The 19113-nt window shown below is 44.8% G+C and overlaps 1 protein-coding gene across 2 annotated transcripts in view; it reads left to right on the forward strand.

The window, feature by feature from the left end:
* Positions 1-618: 618 nt before the first annotated feature.
* The window catches only part of LOC118370559 (small conductance calcium-activated potassium channel protein 2-like), a 77817-nt gene continuing 59322 nt past the window's right edge, over positions 619-19113 (forward strand). For both annotated transcript variants that reach the window (XR_004822821.2, XM_035755607.2), the window contains exon 1: positions 619-1960. Coding sequence is in view for 1 of the 2 variants with exons in the window: in XM_035755607.2 (XP_035611500.1) it covers positions 773-1960 (1188 nt within the window). In the remaining variant the exon portion in view is untranslated. The remainder of the gene's footprint in view (positions 1961-19113) is intronic.

The following is a 19113-nucleotide window of genomic DNA, read 5'->3' on the forward strand; positions in this document are numbered from 1 at the left end:
TCAACCATGCAGGCTGTGCATGATATCATGCCGATTTTTTTTTCTGCCTGGTAATCCAAAACCATGTCTACTCTTGATGAAATATTAAACACTGACCTGCAAGTCTCAACGATAAGATAGGAGAGGCTTTTCGACCATTATTAAAAACAAGTTTCTCGAATGGACTCTATGGACCAAGTATGTGAAGTCTATTGAGGTGTTACATTACATTACTTTTTAATTGGGCCTTTCAGTTCATGCTTATGATGAGTGGTTGGAAGTAGAGTTTTATAGAACCTCGTATTATAGACGTATAGACCGAGTAGTGACACAACCGAGCAGGCTAAGCCTAGTTATGTTATAGCTCTCAGTGTAGACAGCTAAAGCAGATTCAGTTGGAGGAAAAGTGATCGCCCGATGACATGCATGGTGGTTGTGGCAACAGTGGATATTCGATAGTCAAGATCCAATGCGTTTATAAATTATTGGCCATATAGATCATGCCTGCAAATTATCTTAACACTTTCATCCCCATTTGGTTGTCGCATCAACTAAATCAGTTGCGCGCATTGTTGTCGTTGAGGCTCTATACACTAACATGTGTGCATATGTGGCTACCAATATTCTAACGAAGGCGGTGTTTTGGCCGTACGGTGACGTTTTAAGGCAGGTCCTGGTCAAACCTACCAATGAGACGAGTCGGCTCTATTCTGCTGGGACTGATCGCAATGAACGGGTGTCCGAGCTATACAAGGCAAAGGAGCATCCACAGTAAGACGCGGCTATTAAGGGGATGAGGCATCGATACGCGGGAGCTGTCTATCAGCACCAAATCCCCGACGAAGAGCGAGGCAGCGTGCAGAACCAAGACCCAAACCCAGTCGCTCCAGTTTTCAGTCTGCCGCCCCCTCCTCCGTCTTTCAGAGAGCGTTCGACTACCACCTCGCACTACCTGAACCACCACCAACTGCCTTGTCTGAGCAAGCCCTCTCGAAGAGGTATCCATGCCTGTCAGCCGCAGCACGGCGACCCCCCGCCTCTGACAAGCTACGACATCGCCCAGCGACCTTCACACCAGGTCTGTGAACCCGCCGGGCAGCCAGCGCACCTACAGCAGAACCTTTGGGCCGCAGCCGCTTCCCAGCCGCAGTCGGAGCAGCCTTTTTTTCAGAGCTACCATTGCAATTTTTCCGAGGAGGCGAGCCTTTCTCACCAGCGCCAGCGCCAACCCCTCGCTCACCCGCCGCAGCCCTCCCCGTCTTTGCCGCCGTCGTCCTCTCTGCTGTTTTTGCAGGAATCTAATCACGGGGATAATTTGCAAAGCAGTGACAATTATCAACAGGCGAGCAACGTGGAACGCTACCGGGGAGGAGAAGGAGGAGGGCACCGAGACCAGAAGCAGTTGTTGCAGCAACAGCAGCAGCAGCACAGCAGACTCCAACACAGGGACCCCTCCCCTGAAACAACCCGAGCAAACTCACAGAAGGGGCGCACTATAAATGTATGTGAGTCAATCGAGGCAAATCGGAGAGCATTCGAGTCCCAGACTCAGGACCTGCAGCAGCTACAGCAACTCCCACAATTGCGAGCTCAACAACAGCTACTGGTGGGGAGCAGCTTCCCTGTATACTACTGCGCCAACGGTTCAGGAGAGCTCTGTCGGAATAACCAGGCAACACTGCTGCAACAGCATCAGCAAGACGCACAGGGGCGTCCGCAGCACTGTGACCAAGACCGCAATAAGCCAAGTAGGACAAACCAAGCCAACCAGCCACAGCACCCCAACCAGCCACAGCACCCCAACCAGCCGCAGCACCATTGCCGCGACTCTCGTGTAAACTCACCAACGCAGCCGTACGGAGGGAACACGTCTGCGACTGGCAGTAGCAGCAAGAGCAGCCCTAACTACGGCTCCAGCTATCACCTGTGGCCCGAGAGCCCGCATAAGGGAGAAGAGAGGATACTCATCGATCATCATCAGGTACATTTCACATTTGCTGATGCACAAATAATTATAGGGTCTGATAAACCTGTAACCTGTAAATGGGCTATTATAACGTTAACATTCCATGGCCACGCCTGTCACATGATTATTTGATATCGGCCTAACAGCGTTTCATGTGGGTTATTTGGATGGATGGATATGTGTTAGTGCATAGTGTTTCACAGATAACATTCGCAAGGGTCTATGTAACTGCAACTGCTTCTTCAAAAAACACGAATGTAACCTATGACACCCCCTTCCTCACGCACACACGCGCTCTCTCATTCTCACACTCACCCCCTCTTTCCTGGAATCTCTCACACACGCGGGCGGACACACACACACACACACACACACACACACACACACACACACACACACACACACACACACACACACACACACACACACACACACACACACACACACACACACACCTGTTCCATGTTGCAATAACAGCGAGTCTTTTTCTGCGCGTTGAAAAATGTAAATCTGTTCTCTCGCAGCCAGAGATAACTGTCTGTTAAATCTTCACAGTAGGCGACTCTCTCCTGTTACACGTTTTGGCATTGTGCCACAGTTATGACAAAACATTTTGCTTTGAAGCACCTTACCGGAGTCCAGTTTTTCATTGGATCCTTTGTACTGCAACGTACAAACTAATGAACGGGTTGGATGCAAATACTGTGCAAAAGCCAACCCAGGACATAATGGATATGTAGCCTAACAGTAAATAATAAATACATGCTCAAATATGTTTTTATCCGAGATTGTGGTATTTTAAGTGATATCATTTTTAAATGTAATCTCTGCCAATAAATCCTTTAAAAATGTACCTCTTGAATTTATATTGCTGTTACATTAAACTATATGCATTTCCATATTATGCATGCACCCTGGCTCATCATAAAATAACCATAGCAAAACTGAATATAACAATGCTTGAATTGCCTAGATTATACATATGCATTAAATGCTTGTCTAGTCCATCAGACGTGAACAACTACTACACGTTTTCTGATACACTCGCAGCTTTCTGGTTCTACTTTATTGACTTGCCTTTAACGAGTCTGCTCCCCCTGTTTGAAATACCTTAAACAAAACAATTGTGACAGCGCGAGACTGATACAGTGTATACCATCACAGTATCCTGCAACACCCCCCCAATCTCTCTAGCTGCTCCATATTGACAGCACTTTGATATTGTGTCCAGCTTCAATAACATGTGCTTTGAAATGTAACTTGCTGACCCCATTGTGAGTCTCGTGTAAGTACTCTTGAACCCATGCCACTTATTGATAGCGACCCCCCCCCCCCACAAGTGAGTGGCTCCGGCTGCAGACTGGTTCCGGTTGCCAGCCTATATACCTCTAAAAGGGAAGATGGGGTCGCGCGTGTCATCGGCAGGATGGATGGAAAGACGAAGGGGAAAGCTATTACACTAAAGCCTTTGTACTGCTGGTGCCAAACTGGAGTGGCACACGGTCATAATCACCCTATGTGAGCCATAGGAGGTCAGTAGGGTATACGTCACCGTGCCACTGCCACCAACCTGATGCCATATGACATGACATAATGCTTGGATTTATATTACGGCTGTGCTGCTGTGTTTGCACCTTCGTTGGCTTTTGCCTTTTTTGGCTCGGGGGTTTTTAGAGAGAGTTTTTTTTCTCTCAAAGGAATGTGTTCTTTTCCAAAATCGCATAGTCTCGTCAAGACTAGTTGTTTTCTAAGAGTAGTCTTTTCACGGCTACCGCTATTAGGGCAGCATGTATTCAGGCTACACGACTAGACTTCGGTAATTGCGATTGTGTGACCCACGAGCCTGCAATGTCGAACAGATCCCCTGCTTTGCTATGATTAGCAATGCTGTTCAAGGCTCCATCCGTTGCCAGAGGAAACAACATTTGTTGATCTGACTCTCTCAATCAGTTCTCACCAGGCCTGTTCTACAAGGCACTTTGTTTTAGCTCGATTGGGCGTGCAGTGTTGTGCATGTTTCCACTGGCTACCTTCCCATCCTCAGGCCCAGGGCAGCCAACACCTTGTAAGTAAACACACACCAATGAAGAAATGTCACCCTCATTCATTACGGGGGTGGAACCCAGCCATATCCTGTATGCTGGGAGTGAATGGCCCCATCTCTGATAACACATTCACATTGAATTAGGGGGGGTCTGCATTTAAGTGCTGCTACTCCAAACTTGGTAACTGAAATATATATATTTTTCTATGTTTGTTGCTATGGTGAGGAAAACCTGACATTGAATAGCTGGGCCTCTCTAAAGACATTGCCTACGTACAGAGAATGAAGGGAAGAAATGCCCTCCAAGGTTTTACATACATTGTACACGCACACACACGCACCCACACACTGGACAGCTGCTACGGTTCTTCTAATAGGTGATGGCTTCCTATCCTCTCCACGTGCTCAGTTCACATGACTTTCTTGTGTTTCATCTGAGTGATTTCTCACAAGGAGAGGTGTATTGAATCATGTGCAATCCAGTTAGATACAAAGAGTGTTAGTGGGGGGTTCCTCAGTAGCCCAGAGCAACGCTGCCGTAGACCACCATCGCTCTACATGCCAGATGTTTTTGCTCCTGTCATCCAAGTGCAATTTGTCACCTGTATTTGACCTCTGCTGAGCTCCCATTTTAATGCACGCTGTAACATGCCATAATTGTCGGGGTTTGTCACTCTGCCCAAATGCCGCTTTGCTCGATAAATGACCCGGGTTCCTTCATATGGTAATTTTTGCGCGATAGTGGCCAAGTTGTGTCAGCCATATAATGTATCAAAGCCATGCATGTGGTTGGTGGCTAATTATGTTATTGATCTTGCCTGGGTTATGGCATGATCAGAGGACAGGAACCTGGAGAGTATGAATAATGTCACACTAATTTGATATTGATCATTCATCATGATATGGAGTCTGGAAAGACTTGTGATATGCTCCAATTGTAATCAGTGTGATGTGTTTCATTACATCTGCTAGAATATCATGTTCAGTGTTTCTGGCGCCATCGCGGAACCGTACCAGTTGGCAGGTGTTACTGAATAAGTACTGTAACGCTATTATAGTTCATATTACAGCAAATTGCAATTCACTGTGAGAATGAATGAGATCGCCTTTACAGCAGAGATAGTGTGCTGTACATCTTACACTAAATCAACTCATGGTTCCCTGACTACACTACAATATGCACGTCTGAAAGCATCTCTCACCAATGTGATTTACCGTTTAACCCAGTTAGCGCATGTGTACAGTAGCTTCCCCCATTGTGCGGCTACCCAGACACTCACTGTATTTCACCCATTTGGTTTGAAGTCTTAACCCCGGGCTAAGGTCCTGGTGTCCTAAGGTTTGGATTTGACTGGAGATACTACACCCCTTAATTCTCTCCCGCATCAAACATATCACCGTTTCTGTAAACCTCACGAAAAACCCTTGGGCAGATGAATAAATATTCTGTGTAAAACAGAAGGCGCCATTGAGCGGAAAGAGGACTTCTCACGCTCAGAAACTGCCTTGAACCACTTTTTATTATTATTATTTTTTACAAAGAACATGAATATGAATGTGTTAACCTTTCCATAGAGATGTGTGCCAGTAGGAGGGTGTCCAGTCTGTGTGGCATATTTAAACACTTTCACACTGAAATATGTATTAGCTGGTTCTGCCATAGAGCTAAGGACTTAGCTATTATAGAGAATGGATGTTGTGCGGCATTTATTTGAATTTATAGAATGCAAATGATAATTATTCATCATGAAAACAATATTTGCGTGCGTGTATTTGTGTAGCTGTCATAGAACAAACGTACAATGCATGCCATTGTAATGAGTACCAGTACGGGAATCGTTGTTTGCGTAGTGTTTAAATTATTGTCCTTATTTGCACGTCATTTGAATGGGACTCAGTTGATCGACGGTCTCAGTCGAATGAAGCATTGCAGTACAGTATGTGCTCTCCCACTGCAATAGTGCCTAACAGTATCTGTTTAGGAGAGCTCTCACTAGATATTGTGCGTGTGTGTGTGCGCGCATGTGTGTGTGTGTGCGTGTGTGTGCATGATAGAGAAAGACAAATACTGAGAGAGAGTGTGTGTGTACTTGTGAGTGAGTGGGAGGGAGAGTTGTTAGTATACCATTGTCATCGCCATGCCACAATCTTCCCTTAAAAGGCGTAAAGGGCATACAAACTCTGTTGAAACACCAGTTTTCTCCACAATGACGTTGTGACGCGTTTCATTTGTCTTTGGGGAGATTCTCCCCTCCGAGTCCTAACAACAGCCTCCGTATGCAACTCGGTTCACGTTTTCACAAGAAGGAGGGATTTTGACACGATTTCTCATGATGGTGGTAATAGCTATGTGGTTTGATGTGTTGTTTGTAGTGTGAACACACACACACACACACACACACACACACACACACACACACACACACACACACACACACACACACACACACACACACACACACACACACACACACACACACACACACACACACACACACACACAGCTATGTAGTTTGATCTGTTCTTGTGAACACACACGGTGATGCTCATCGCTATGTGGTTGCTATGTGATTCAGTATATTCAGTATATTATTATTGTGAACAGTGTGGCTATAGACCTTTCCATCTCTAATATTTTGTTGTATTGTGCGACACTAAGTATAGTATACATGAGAAGAATAAGGAACCCCCCACTGTGTTTCTATAGCGAAAGTCCCCGTTGTGGTTACACCCTGTGGCTCCGTGGTACATACAGCTGCACAGCCCTTCATTAGGGTCGTCTGATTGTTAACCCCTGTCCCGGCTCCTTTGGTCACCTCACTAGCTCCTTTTTATTCAAACCTTTCATGGCCAGTTCCGGGGAGAGTCCATTTTCTAACCGCCTTTTCTCTCTCTCTCTATCTCTCTCTCTCTGCGGCCATCTATTTTCTCTTCTCAAGTAAAAAAAACTTTTATTAAATAGAATCAATTTACACTAAAGGACCCCGAGGGCATTAAAAACCGCAGCACTTAATTTTACAAAAAAAAAGCACACAAAAAAACCACATCATAGAAGCAAACTGTATCTGAGGGCTGTGACCACAATTCCCAGGACTTTTATCTTGTCTTACTTAATAGCCGGGCATGGGAAGAATCCTGTTGAGCATATAGGGATATAGCCGCACGTATTATACGTGGGCCTCCCAACCATACAACAACCTCAAATCAACAGCGGGTTGAGCGAGTAGTACAGTATGTTAGTGAACTGACTGTATAAGTGTCTGGGCGGGGGGTTGGGGGGGCAGGTGAATACAAATGTGCCGCTATTCCAAATGGCTTCTCTTTCATTTAGCAGAAAAAGAGGGTTATAAAGCAGATAAGGAAATTCAATTAGTTTCTACTGGGTGCTGCCGGAGTCAGAGCCATGTTACGTGACATATGGTAAGGGCTGTCTCTTAGACTAGGCCTTGGAGGACAGATATCGTGTTTCAACTTGCGTGTTTCTGTAATTTTCCTTCTGGACTCGGAGGCATTGCGTCCGTTGTCTGAGTAGGGTCCAGATGCACCATGGAGGGGATTGCAGTTGCAGATGGAAAAAGGTTTGCAGCTGTCTTTTTCCCAAGAAAATTGAACATAGAATGTGTAAATAAAAGTCGAACAAATGTTATGTGAAGGAATAAGGCATTAAAGGGATACTTTGGGATTTTGGCACTGAGGCCCTTCATCTACTTCCACCCGGGTCAGATGAACTGTGTCCAGTATGAAGGAAGTAAGAGTTAAATTCGTGAGCTAATGCTAATTAGCATTAGCGCAATGCACTATTGCTAGTTAGGAATTTTCTTAAAACTGGATGCAGAGACATAACAATGGTATCCACGAGTTCATCTGACTGGGGAAGTAGATAAAGGACCTCATTTGCCAACATCCTGAAGTATCCCTTTAAGGTAAAGCATACCACAAAAACAGGTGTGAAACGCTAAGTACGACCTGGGTCTTATCTCCATGTTAATGCATTGCTCTTTGAAACGGAGAGTTTCCATGATGCTTTTCTCTCTTCTCAGAACCATGGAGAGAACTCTCTCTGTCTCTCTCTCTCGGCTGAAACTCTGTCGTCTTGTCCTCCTCACATCATCAATCTAAGGCTGGATGGATCCACAGAGTTCTCGAGTCAATCTTGACTGAGTTTGTTATGGTATTGATCCATCCTATGCTATAGGTTGTGCTGCACTCTCCCTTGGTATTGATGTCTCTGCCTTGGGAGAGAAAGAAATGTCCTTTGTCGGGAATTTAGTGGAGGCTCGTTTAAAAAATGACTTACATCCTTCAAAATGAACTCTGAAGGATTGTTATGCATTGCCATTGCATTCCGAGACAGTGAATTTGGCGCTGTGAGACAAAGTTGTGCGATTGCACCAATGAAGGATATTGCCTGTTGTAATAATCTCAGAGTAGAATTTATGACTGTTTGTCCCTATGATGTCAAATAGTCATGAGGGCTGCGTAATAGGATGATGTAGTTTACTGGGTCGGCAAGTGTTTGTATGTGTAGAAGCAGAGGGGCCTTTACTGGTATGAAGTGTGTGTGTGTACATGTGTGTGCGAGTGTGTGTGCTTATGTGCATGTGTGTGCCTGAATGTCTTTATTCTAAAATGTGTGTACCGCTAAAACAGAGGGGGACACAGGGAGAGACTGTCAGCATGAAGGTGGCTGTCTATGTGTGCATATCGACAATGTCTCAGAGTCTCATGTCAGAATTAGACGTTCGTTCATGTTTCTGAAATGTCAAATTGCTCAGTTGTTCTAAACATCAAAGTGTTTAAGGTTAAGTTTAGGCATTAACTCATAATTTTAGGGTTAGGATTAAGTTCAGGCATAGTCTCTTAATACCTATAAAAAACAAATCTCTATCGCTGGATTCGAACATGCATCTGGCCCTTTGGAACCAGAGGCTGATGCTTATACTTATGCCCATCTGCCATTCCTGTCCACAACATCCTTTCAAAACCAAAGCCTACTTGAAGGTAACAGCACTCACCATTGACCCTAGTAGCCGGTTTCCACGTAATTTCCCGATGCCCGTTGAATACTGACTTGTATCACAGGTTACCTGCCTGTGTGTATTGGTAGGATATTCCACCTAATCTAGATTTTATCTATATCAATCAAGCAATTACGCGGTAATTGGAGTCTATGGAGGGGAATGGGCAAATAGCACAGATTAGCAAAGGCAAAGAGGAACGTGCTAGAAAGGATAAGCAGAGCATTAAAATGCTGGCCCCATGCCATTTACATATTCAACAGCAAGGCTAAATTAGACTAGGATTGGGGTCACACATCAATCTTTAGTTTAGTGAGTAAAGCCATGATTTGTTTTTGTCACATTCTGTCACGTTCCAATTCCAAATTCTGAGAGGACCTAGAGAAATTCTGCCAGCCAGTCAAGAGCTGTGAAGCATTACACTGTACAACTATTCCCTGTACATTTACAGCATTATACTGGCCGCTGAGTTTCCAGCTAAATACTGTACTTTTGATTTACAGTAGGGATGCTGTAATATGTTTTACAATAAGAAAAACCGTGCTATATTATACAATGCAGCATTATACTGTAAATGAGCCTATAGCAACACAGCTGTATTATATTTTTAATGCGCAATAATTAAAACAAAATGAAAACGTTGCATACACCATGCTCTACCAACTGAGCTAAAGAGGACCACCATGTGGATAGTGGACAAGTGCACACACAAATGTAGAGTGTTGAGATGCATAGCCAGCAGGGGAGCTCCAACCCTCCAGGAGGCCAAACATTGACATCTATTTTGACAAAATCTAGACATCTATAATGTGCTATACTGTACTATACTGCACTGTGCTCTACTGTACTATACTGTACTCTACTGAAGTGGTTCCCAACCTTTATTGTACTCTTTGATAGGCACACCTGCAGCACACCTACAATTAATTAATTTAGTTTTTAATGACCTCCATCTCATCTGATCCATACTGCAAATCATCTATTTTCTGTGACAATTTTTTTCAAATAGATGAAATAGGCTATATTTGAACTATTTTCATTTTTACTCGATATTACTAATTTCCCGCAATTTCTCCTGTAAAATAGTTACTGAGTTTTGAACGGTTTGAGCAGTTTTCTGCATCATAAAGGTGCAACCATGGAAACAATGCCATGCCCCATTTGTTTCTATGGCAGAGGCTGTGGTACAGCTAAGCCTAAGCAGTGCTAATGATTCTCACAGTCGAAGTAAAATGATATAAATTACTTGCTTGTGATGCGCGCCCCTCAAATGATACACATTTAACAACAGCCAGAGCGCACTGGACTTGAAGCAACACATAACCACGTGCCGTTCAATTTATTGTCCGAATGGCACTGGTGCACTCCACAGGTCACGTTTATAAGTGAGTGAATGTTAGGAAAAGTGTGCCGTTTTTAGTAACCACTGCTGTTGTGCTGTATTATACTGTACTGGATTGTGCTTTGAGGTGCTTTACTGTCCTCTACTGTTCTCGGTCTTTAACTTGTCATGGTCTCAACTCACTCGGTCTGTGTCTGGATCTTGGGACCAATGTCCTGATATAAATCTTGGCTCCTGGATATTACCTTAGTCTGTGGCTTACAAAACATAGGTAACCTAATTCGAAGAAGATAATGCTCTATGAAAAATGGCTAATCATTCCCAACCCATTGGAATCCCTAGCCAGTTGACTACTTTTAAATGGTGGAAGCCCTCAGTGGCAACGCCTATACTAAAATGAGTTATATTTTTTAAATTTAACTCGGCAAGTCAGTTAAGAACAAATTGTTATTTAGATTGACGGCCTACCCCGGACAATGCTGGGCCTTTGTGCCCCGCCCGATCACATCCGGATGTGATACAACCTGGATTTGAAACCAGGGACTGTAGTGATGCCTCTTGCACTGAGACGCAGTGCCATAGACCACTGCACCACTCGGGAGCCCATTATATCAACCTAGAGTCCTCCATTTATCTCTATGATTGACACTTGACACTGCAACACCTTTTATTTTGCCAAAATAAAGATAGGTAAAGTGATAAACATCTAGCAATATAAGGAATTCGATGTATAAGTAATTCAATAAATCAACAAGTTTCAGATTCATACAATCAACATTGAATATTTTACAGAGAACAATAGATTTGATGTTTCTCTAAATTCATTTCAAAAGTTTTGAAAAGCAGGTATAAAAATGTGTTTAAATAAATATTACATGTGGTAAGCATTCCTAATATGAATCTGTTAATCGAAGGTTAATCAAAATGATCACTAATTGAGTGGGGTGGTGAGGAATTCAGATATTTAAATATCAAAACATAGACCTTACAGTGAAATGCTTACTTACAAGCCCTTTAACCAACAATACAGTTTTAAGAAAATACCCCCCCCCCCCAAAAAAAAAAGTTATAAAAGTAACAAATAATTAAAGAGTAGCAGTAAAATAACAATAGCATGGCTATATACAGGGGGTACCGGTACAGAGTCAATGTGCGGGGGGCACCGGTTAGTCGAGGTAATTGAGGTATTATGTACATCTTTCTCTCAATCCTGACTATCCTCCCTGTCCCTGCCGCTGAAAAACATCCACACAGCATGATGCTGCCACCACCATGATTCACCGTAGGGATGGTGCCAGTTTTCCTCCAGACATGATGCTTAGCTTCAGGACAAAGAGTTCAATCTTGGTTTCAACAGACCAGATAATCTTGTTTCTCATGGTCTGAGAGTCCTTTAGGTGCCTTTTGGCAAATTCCAAGTGGGCTGTCATGTGCCTTTCACTGAGGAGTGGCTTCCGTCTGGCCACTCTACCATAAAGGCCTGATTGGTGGAATGCTGCAAAGATGGTTGTCCTTCTGGAAGGTTCTCCTATCTCAACAGAGAAATTCTGGAGCTCTGTCAGAGTAACAATCTGGTTTTTGTTCACCTCCCTGACCAAGGCCCTTTTAACCCCGATTGCTCAGTTTGGCTGGGCAGCCAGCTCTAGGAAGAGTCTTGGTGGTTACAAACTTCTTCCATTTAAGAATGATGGAGGGTACTGTGTTCTTGGGGACCTTCAATGCTGCAGATCTGTTTTGGTACCCTTCCCCTCTACACAATCCTGTCTCAGCGCTCTAAGGACAATTCCTTCGACCTCATAACATGTATTTTTTTCTGACATGCTCTGTCAACTGTAGTACTTTATATACAGGTGTGTGCCTTTCCAAATGATGTGCAATCAATTTAAATTACCACAGGTGGACTCCAATCAAGTTGTAGAAACATCTTAAGGATAATCAATGGAAACAGGATGCATCTGAGCTCATTTTCAAGTCTCATAGCAAAGGGTACAAATAGTTATGTAAATGTGATATTTAAGTTTATTTGTACTTTTATGCATTTGTAAAATTGTCTAAAAAATAGTTTTTGCTTTGTCATTATGGGGTATTGTTTGGAGGATATATTGGCATGGGTGTAAGGCCCGAGACAATACCACAACATTGTTGAATACTCGTTTCTGATTGGTCAGAAGGACATTCTAGAATGGACATTAAAACAAGATAACGGGACAGTTGGAAAAGATATTGGGACTCGGCTCCACCTCTTCCCGCTGCGTCGTCCATTATTTCCAAGGTAATGTACAGAACGTCAACGTTTATCCCTTTACATATCAGGGCGTGGTGCAAATTGTATTGTTAGGGGATTTGAAGGACCACAGCCACAATCACTGTGCTCTTAGGTACATTTAAAAAAAAATTGGGGCAATTTCAGCAGAAATGTTGCAGATGGGGAGGTTCAAGTCCCTAATGACACACCATGGTATAATAGAGGGATGTTTTGCAGATGGAAATGGTAGAATGATTTACTGGGAAAGATGGGCTGATCTGTGGCTGTCTGAACGTTGGAATTAATGTGTGTGGGAATAAATACATGCACAGTATCAATGTTTGAAGTCCTCCAATCAGGTGTGAGGGTAGGAATGTGATTATTGTATATTTTGTGTTTAATTATTTCTGTTTTCTGTTTTGGTTTTACGCTGTGAGTGGTGTGTGTGCTGGCCCGCTCGCTTCCACGCCCGCCCATGCATCTGCCGGGGATTAGTCCTTCCCAACCTTGGAAAATTCCTTTGGGCTGGGGGCAGGTGGGGGCAAGCACACCCAATGATCAGAGCACCCACTGTTGGATCGGCCATTCCAGAGGAGGGTGACGTGTGGGCCCAATAGATCAAACGGTCACAGACAGCAAACGGAATGCACAGACACCCAGCTGGACACTGGAGGGGAGTGGGCTCTGTACGTAACGCCCGCTCGATGTCCGCGTCCAGCACCCACACTACCGGCGCCACCAGGCAAGAGGCCGGGAGTATGGGTGTGGGATCCATGGACCTTGAAATTAAGAATTTGTTCTTAACTGACTTGCCTAGTTAAACAAAGGTAAATAAATATATACTCCAGATTGCGGTGGTCCGTCCAGATGAGAAAAGGGTATTTAGCCCCCTCAAGCCAATGTCTCCACGCCTTCAAAGCCTTGACGACAGCCAACAGCTACCGGTCCCCCATGTCATAGTTTCGTTCCGCCGGGATGAGCTTCTTTGAAAAGAAGGCACAGGGGCAGAGCTTTGGTGGCGTACCCGAGCGCTGAGAGAGCACAGCTCCTATCCCAGCCTCGGACACGTCCATCTCCACTATGAACGCCAAAGGGGGATCTGGATGGGCCAGCACCAGAGCCGAGGTAAACAGAGCCCTCAGGTGACCAAAAGCCCTGTCCGCCTCAGCCGACCAAAGCAAGCGCACCGGTCCCCCCTTCAGCAGTGAGGTAATGGGAGCCGATACCTGACCAAAACCCCTGATAAACCTCCGGTAGTAGTTGGAAAACCCTAAAAACTGCTGCACTTCCATGGTGTGAGATGCGGTCACTCTCCATCTCCACCCCTGAAGTGGAAATGCGGTACCCTAGGAAGGAGACGGACTGTTTAAAGAACAGGCCTTTCTCAGCCTTGACGTACAGGTCATGCTCCAACAGTCGACCAAGCACCCTGCGCCTCAGGGACACATGCTCAGCGCGTGTAGCAGAGTATATCAGAATGTAGTCGATATACACCACTACACCCTGCCCGTGCAGGTCCCGGAAAATCTTGTTTACAAAGGCCTGGAAGACTGATGGAGCATTCATCAGCCCGTACTGCATGACGAGGTACTCTGATGTACCCTGATGTGGTACTAAATGCCGTGTTCCACTTGTCCCCCTCCCGGATATGCACCAGGTTGTAAGCGCTCCTGAGATCCAATTTTGTGAAGAAGCGTGCCCCGTGCATTGACTCGATCGCACTGGCTATGAGAGGTAGCGGGTAACTGTACCTCACAGTGATTTGGTTGATGGCTCGAAAGTCAATACACAGAGATTCAGAGACATATTTTTCCATAGCCACCGTCTCCTCTTGCGACAGGGGATACACGTGACTCCTGGGAAGTGCTGCGTCTACCAGGAGATTTATCGCACAATCCCCCCGCCGATGGGGTGGTCTAATTGAGTTGCCTCCTTATTACAGAAGGCGAGAGCCAAATCTGCATATTCAGAGGGGATGCGCACGGTGGAGACCTGGTCTTGACTTTCCACCATGGTAGCACCGACGGAAACCCCTAAACAACTCCCGGAGCACTTTCGTGACCACCCCATGATAGCCCTCTGTTCCTACGAAATAGTGGGGTCATGACAGGCCAACCAGGGTAGGCCCAGCACCATGGGAAATGCAGGAGAATCAATAAGGAAGAGACTGATTCTCTCCTTGTGACCCCCCTGCGTAACCATGCCCAGTGGAGCGGTGGCCTCCCTAATTAGCCCTGACCCTAATGGTCGACTATCTAGGGCATGCACAGGGAACAGCATATCCACAGAAACAATGGGAATCCCTAAACTATGGGCAAATGATCTGTCAATAAAATTCCCTGCTGCGCCTGAATCTACAAGCGCCTTATGCTGGGAATGCGGGGAAACCTCAGGAAAATCAATAAACAAAAACATGTGAGCAACAGGGGGCTCTGGGTGAGCCTGGTGCCGACTCACCTGGGGTGACACGAGAGCCTGCTGCCTCGACTCCCAGAGGAACCTCCCCAGCACCGACCGGCAGTGTGCCCTCTGCGGCCAAAGATGGTGCATGGAACGGCCCCTTCTCCAGTCGTCCTAAGTGCAGCACCTCCCAGCTCCATGGGAGTCAGAGCGGCGGTGCTGGGTGATGGGAACGACAGACCCCGATCTGGACGTCCGCGGGTAGCCAGCAGGTTATCCAACCGGATGGACAGGTCCACCAGCTGGTCGAATGTGAGAGTGGTGTCCCTGCAGGCCAACTCCCGACACACGTCCTCGCGCAGACTGCACCGGTAGTGATCGATCAGGGCCCTGTCGTTTCATCTTGCGCCGGCGGCCAGGGTCCAGAATTCCACCGCGAACTCCTGTGCGCTCCTCGTCCCCTGCCTCAGGTGGACGAGACGTTCACCTGCCACTCTACCCTCAGGCGGGTGGTAAAAGACTGCCCGGAAGCGGCGAGTGAAATCCTCAAAGTGGTCCAACACCACTTCTTCTTCCCCCATACGGCATTGGCCCACTCCAGGGCTTTCCCTGAGAGGCAGAAATCGAGGGCAGCCACGCTCTCACGGCCTGAAGGAGCCGGGTGGACGTTTGCCAGGTAGAGCTCTAGCTGGAGCAAGAACCCCTGACAACTCGCCTCCATTCCATCATTCTCCCTCGAGAGGGCGCGCCGAATCCCACTGGGCCGGGTGAAGGACGGGTGAGTGATGGTGAGACTGGTGGTGCTGGAGGGACTCTTCTCTCCTAGCGCTCCATGGTTTGTAGAACTCGATCCACGGTGCTGCCGAGATGCTGTAGCATGGCAGCGTGCTGCTGGACTCGCTCCTCTACCCCTCCTGCAGGGACACCTGCTCCTGCTGACTCCATTCCGAGTGGGTGCCTGTTTCTGTCAAGGCTGTGGGTAACTGGTGAAAGGAGTCAGGCGCAGGAGAGCTGAGATGCGTGGACAAGGTATTTAATACAAGATATCGCCAGTATAAACACAATACTATGGTGTGGAAAAAAAACCGGTACCACGAAATAAACGGGCGTAATAACAAAACCCAGCAACAAAATACCAGCCGTCAGTAACAGCTTGAACAATAAAACAAACACGCACACAAACATGGGGGAAACCAGAGGGTTAAATAATGAACATGTAATGGGGGAATTGAAACCAGGTGTGTAGAAAATAAAGACAAAACAAATGGAAAATGAAAAGTGGATCGGCGATGGCTTGAAGGCCGGTGACGCCGAACGCAGCTCGAACAAGGAGAGGGACCGACTCCGGCGGAAGACGTGACACCAAGGTTTGGACACACTTACTCATTCAAGGGTTTTTCTTTATTTTTACTGTTTTCTACATTGTAGAATAAAAGTGAAGACAAATTTCAAAAGTATGAAATTTCACATAAGGAATCAAAACAAGTGTTTAACAAAAAAGTTAGATTTGAGATTCTTCAAAGTAGCCACCCTTTGCCTTGATGACAACTTTACACACTCTTGGCATTCTCTAAACCAGCTTCATCTGGAATGCTTTTCCAACAGTCTTGAAGGAGTTCCCACATATGCTGAGCACTTGATGGCCGCTTTTCCTTCACTCTGCAGTCCAACTCATCCCAAACCATCTCAATTGGGTTTAGGTCGGGTGATTGTGGAGGCCAGTTCATCTGATGCAGCATCACCCTTCTTCTTGGTCAAATAGCCCTTACACAGTCTGGAGGTGTGTTGGGTCATTGTCCTGTTGAAAAACAAATGATAGTTCCACTAAGCACAAACCAGATGGGATGGTGTATTGCTGCAGAATGCAATGGTAGCCATGCTGGTTAAGTGTGCCTGGTGACAGACAGTGTCACCAGCAAAGCATCCCCACACCATCACACCTCCTCTTCCATGCTTCATGGTGGGAACCACACATCCGGAGATCATCCGTTCACTTATACTGATTTTCACAAAGACTTGGCAGTTGGAACCAAAAATCTCAAATTTGGACCAAAGGACAAATTTCCACCGGTCTAATGTCCATTGCTCGTGTTTCTTGGCCCAAGCATATCTCTTCTTATTACTGGTGTCCTTTAGTAGTGGTTTCTTTTCAGCAATTCGACCATGAAGTCTCCTCTGAACAGTTGATGTTGAGATGTGTCTGTTACTTGAACTCTGTGAAGTATTTATTTGGGCTGCAATTTCTGAGGCTGGTAACTCTAATGAACTTAACTCTGGGTCTTCTTTTCCAGTGGCAGTCCTCAGGGTAGCCAGTTTCGTCATAGCGCTTGATGGTTTTAGTGACTGCACTTGATGAAACTTTCAAAGTTCTTGAAATGTTGACTAACCTTCATGTCTTAAAGTAATGATGGACTGTCGTTTCTCTTTGCTTATTTGAGCTATTCTTGCCATAAGATTGACTATAGGGCTATCTTCTGTATACCATCCCCTACCTTGTCACAACACAATTGATTGGCTCAAAAGCATTAATAAGGAAAGAAATTCCAAATGTACTTTTAACAAGGCACACCTGTTAATTGAAATGCATTCCAGGTGACTACCTCATGAAGCTGGTTGAGAGAATGCCAAGCGTGTGCAAAGCTGTCATCAAGGCAAAAGGTGGCTACTTTGAAGATTCTCAAATATAACATATATATCACGTGCGCCAAAAACAACAGGTGCATCTTACAGTGAATTGCTTACTTACAAGCTCTAACCAATAGTGCGGGAAAAAAAGAAAAAAAAGTGTGTGTGTGTGTGTGTAGGTAAGTAAAGAAATAAAACAACAATAAAAAGACATTTGAAAGTAACAGTAGCAAGGCTATATACAGACACCGGGTAGTCAGGCTTATTGAGGTAGTATGTACATGTAGGTATGGTTAAAGTGACTATGCATATATGATGAACAGAGAGTAGATTTGTTTAACACTTTTTTGGTTACTACATGATTCCATATGTATTATTTCATAGTGTCACGTTCTGACCTTAGTTCTTTTGTTATGTCTTTGTTTTAGTATGGTCAGGGCATGAGTTGGATGGGTTGTCTATGTTAGTTTTTCTAGGATTTGCTATTTCTGTGTTTGGCCTGGTATGGTTCTCAATCAGAGGCAGCTGTCAATCGTTGTCCCTGATTGAGAACCATATTTAGGGAGCCTGTTTTCTATTGTGTTTCGTGGATGATTATTTTCTGTTTTCTGTTGTGTGTCTGCACCAGCCAGAACTGTTTTCGGTCGTTCTCTTTGTTATTTTTGTTATTTCTGTGTTCATTTAATAAAAATGGACACATACCACGCTGCACCTTGGTCCTCACCTTCTTCCACCAACAATGGCCGTTACACATAGTTTTGATGTCTTCACTATTATTCTACAATGTAGAAAATAGTAAAAAATAAAGAAAAACCCGTGAATGAGTAGGTGTCCAAACCTTTGACTTGTACTGTATGTATATAAATAAATGTTACCTCTTGCAAGGCATGCCTCAATATGTTAATGAGCCAGAAACAACAATACCATGCACCCACTAGTGGTCAAATGTTTTTGGTGCTCCAAAAATACAGTAAGGTACTGTATTCTGTGGGGTGGATTTACAGTGCCATTTGAAATACAATATTACCATTTTCTCTGTAGTAATGGTGCAAATATAACAGTCCGTTTATTCACTGTGGTACCCAGAGGCTGCAGTATAGCGAAAGCCTAATCATTACAACAATTATTATCTAGGTGATCTTTTTTAATCTTAATGAATTTTTTTTACAGTCTGAGCTTCATACACCTTGCCTGCAATTGAAAATGTGATTCTATTGTAGGCCTAAGTTATTACTGTAATATACATTTTTACTGTAATAACAATAAGTATTTTTCAGCATTTTACCCATCATGCAGTCCTATAAAACATATTCAGGATATTTTACTGTGCATCTTACAGTGCTTTACTGTTGAAATTACAGTAAAGTCTTATAGTGTACAGATGAAGAGTCCTGCAATGCAGGGCATTTTAAACTTGTAGTTTATTTGAGGTTTACAAAGGCTTCTGATGTTTGTATTTTCCACTTAGACATTTTTTACCTGATTACCCCCATG

This window comes from Oncorhynchus keta, chromosome 23 (genome assembly GCF_023373465.1).
Source record: "Oncorhynchus keta strain PuntledgeMale-10-30-2019 chromosome 23, Oket_V2, whole genome shotgun sequence".
Taxonomy (NCBI): domain Eukaryota; kingdom Metazoa; phylum Chordata; class Actinopteri; order Salmoniformes; family Salmonidae; genus Oncorhynchus; species Oncorhynchus keta.